At 56.3% G+C, this 1,961-nt stretch overlaps 1 protein-coding gene across 1 annotated transcript in view; it reads right to left on the reverse strand.

Moving 5' to 3' along the window:
• Positions 1–1,657, reverse strand: part of LOC102388054 (probable hydrolase PNKD) — a 12,042-nt gene extending 10,385 nt beyond the window's left edge. The window contains exon 1 of the mRNA XM_025192739.1: positions 1,564–1,657. Within this exon, the coding sequence (XP_025048524.1) occupies positions 1,564–1,657 (94 nt within the window). The remainder of the gene's footprint in view (positions 1–1,563) is intronic.
• Between the last annotated feature and the right edge of the window lie 304 nt (positions 1,658–1,961).

Genomic DNA, 1,961 nt, shown 5'->3' on the forward strand with positions numbered 1-1,961 from the left:
AGCAGAGAGCAGATTTAGACTGGACATTAGGAAGAACGTCTTCACAGTTAGAGTGGCCAAGGTCTGGAACGGGCTCCCAAGGGAGGTGGTGCTCTCCCCTACCCTGGGGGTCTTCAAGAGGAGGTTAGATAAGCATCTAGCTGGGGTCATCTAGACCCGGCCCTCTTTCCTGCCTATGCAGGGGGTCGGACTCGATGATCTATTGAGGTCCCTTCCGACCCTAACATCTATGAATCTATGAATCTACTGCGTCCAGTTTTGGGCTCCACAATTCAAAAAGGATGTGGAGAAGCTTGAGAGAGTGCAGAGAAGAGCCACACACATGGTCAGAGGTCAGGGAAGCAGACCCTATGACGACAGGCTGAGAGCCCTGGGGCTCTTTAGCCTGGAAAAGCGCAGGCTCAGGGCTGATCTGGTGGCCACCTATAAGTTCATCCGGGTGACCACCAGGATCTGGGGGAACGGCTGTTCACCAGAGCGCCCCAAGGGTTGACAAGATCAAACGGTCACAAACTCCTCCATGAGCGTTTCAGGCTGGACGTAAGGAAGAACTTCTTTACTGTCCGAGCTCCCAGGGTTTGGAATAGCCTGCTGCCGGAGGCGGTTCAAGCACCCACTTTGAACGCCTTCAAGACACATTTGGATGCTTATCTTGCTGGGATCCCGTGACCCCTGCTGATTTCCTGCCCCTGGGGCAGGGGGCTGGACTCGATGATCCCCTGGGGTCCCTTCCAGCCCAGATGTCTATGCCAGGGGCTGGGCTGTGATGCTCACCAGCTTCTCGAGTACCCTCGGGGTGTAAACGGATTCCTTACCCTCCATCAGTGCTGACCGTGTGAAGGAACATCTTGAGAGGCTGGACACCTTCAAGTTGGCCAGCCCTGACAGTTTACACCCCAGCTGCGTCCTCACCAAGGCCGAGTACAAGGGAATGATGTCCTGGGATTTGCTTGAGAAGCATTTCGTCATTCTCCCTTGCACTCCCTCACCGGGCCTCCCTGTCCCATAATGGGCGGGGGCGTCCCATGGGACTGATGAAAGACTGACGCACAGTACCCATTTAGCAAGTTGGCTTTTTCCTTGGCATCAGTTGTCAGTTCTCCCATCTGGTTTAGCCGGGGTCCAATGTTGCCCCGGCTTTTCCTCCGGCTCCCCACATATCTGAAAAAGGACCTTTTATTGTCCTTGGTACGTGTAGCCAGTTGGAGTTCAGTCGCAGCCTTGGCTTTCCTGGTTTGCTCCCTGCAGGACCGGACCAGTGCAGAGTACTCCTCCTTGGAGGTGGATCTCGTCCTCCGTCCTTTGTAGGTTTGTCTTTTAAGAGACAGGAGGTTCGCTAGTTCCCTGGAGAGCCAGGGGGGCTGCTGTGCCCTCTTGCTGCCTTTCCTCCGAGACGGGCTGGACTTTGCTTGCGCATCCAGGATCGCTCCCTTGAGGAGCAACCACTCGTCCTGAACTCCCCTCTCCGTTGGGTCGTGGTCCCTTAGGGCCTCACTGACGAGCCTCCTGAGCTTGGCGCAGTCGGCTTTCCTGAAGTCGAGGACTTCTGTATTGCTGACTGACTTGCCAGCTTCACGGCGATGGTGAAGGTGATGAGGTTGCGGTCGCTGTCACCCAGCTTCCCTTCGATCATTACGTCGCTGATTAAGTCATCCATCGCTGCCAGTACCGGATCAAGCAGCACTTTACCTCTCGTTGGCCCGTAGACTTCCTGCGTCAGATAGAGCTCATCCACCGTGCACCGGGAGCGTGCGGCCTCGGCCAATTCCCTGGTGAATTCCTGGTCAAGCTTTCGATCCTGGGTGGGAGGTCTGTAGTAGACCCCCACCGTTGTGTCCCCTGTGCCACGTTCCCCACGGATTTTCACCCAGAGGGTCTCCAGTCATCCACCCTGGGTGCCGATGTTGGCTTGCAGGGACACGTAGCTCTCCTTGACATCGAGAGCTACCCCCCCCCCCCTT

This window comes from Alligator sinensis, unplaced genomic scaffold (assembly GCF_000455745.1).
Source record: "Alligator sinensis unplaced genomic scaffold, ASM45574v1 scaffold1332_1, whole genome shotgun sequence".
NCBI classification, from domain to species: domain Eukaryota; kingdom Metazoa; phylum Chordata; order Crocodylia; family Alligatoridae; genus Alligator; species Alligator sinensis.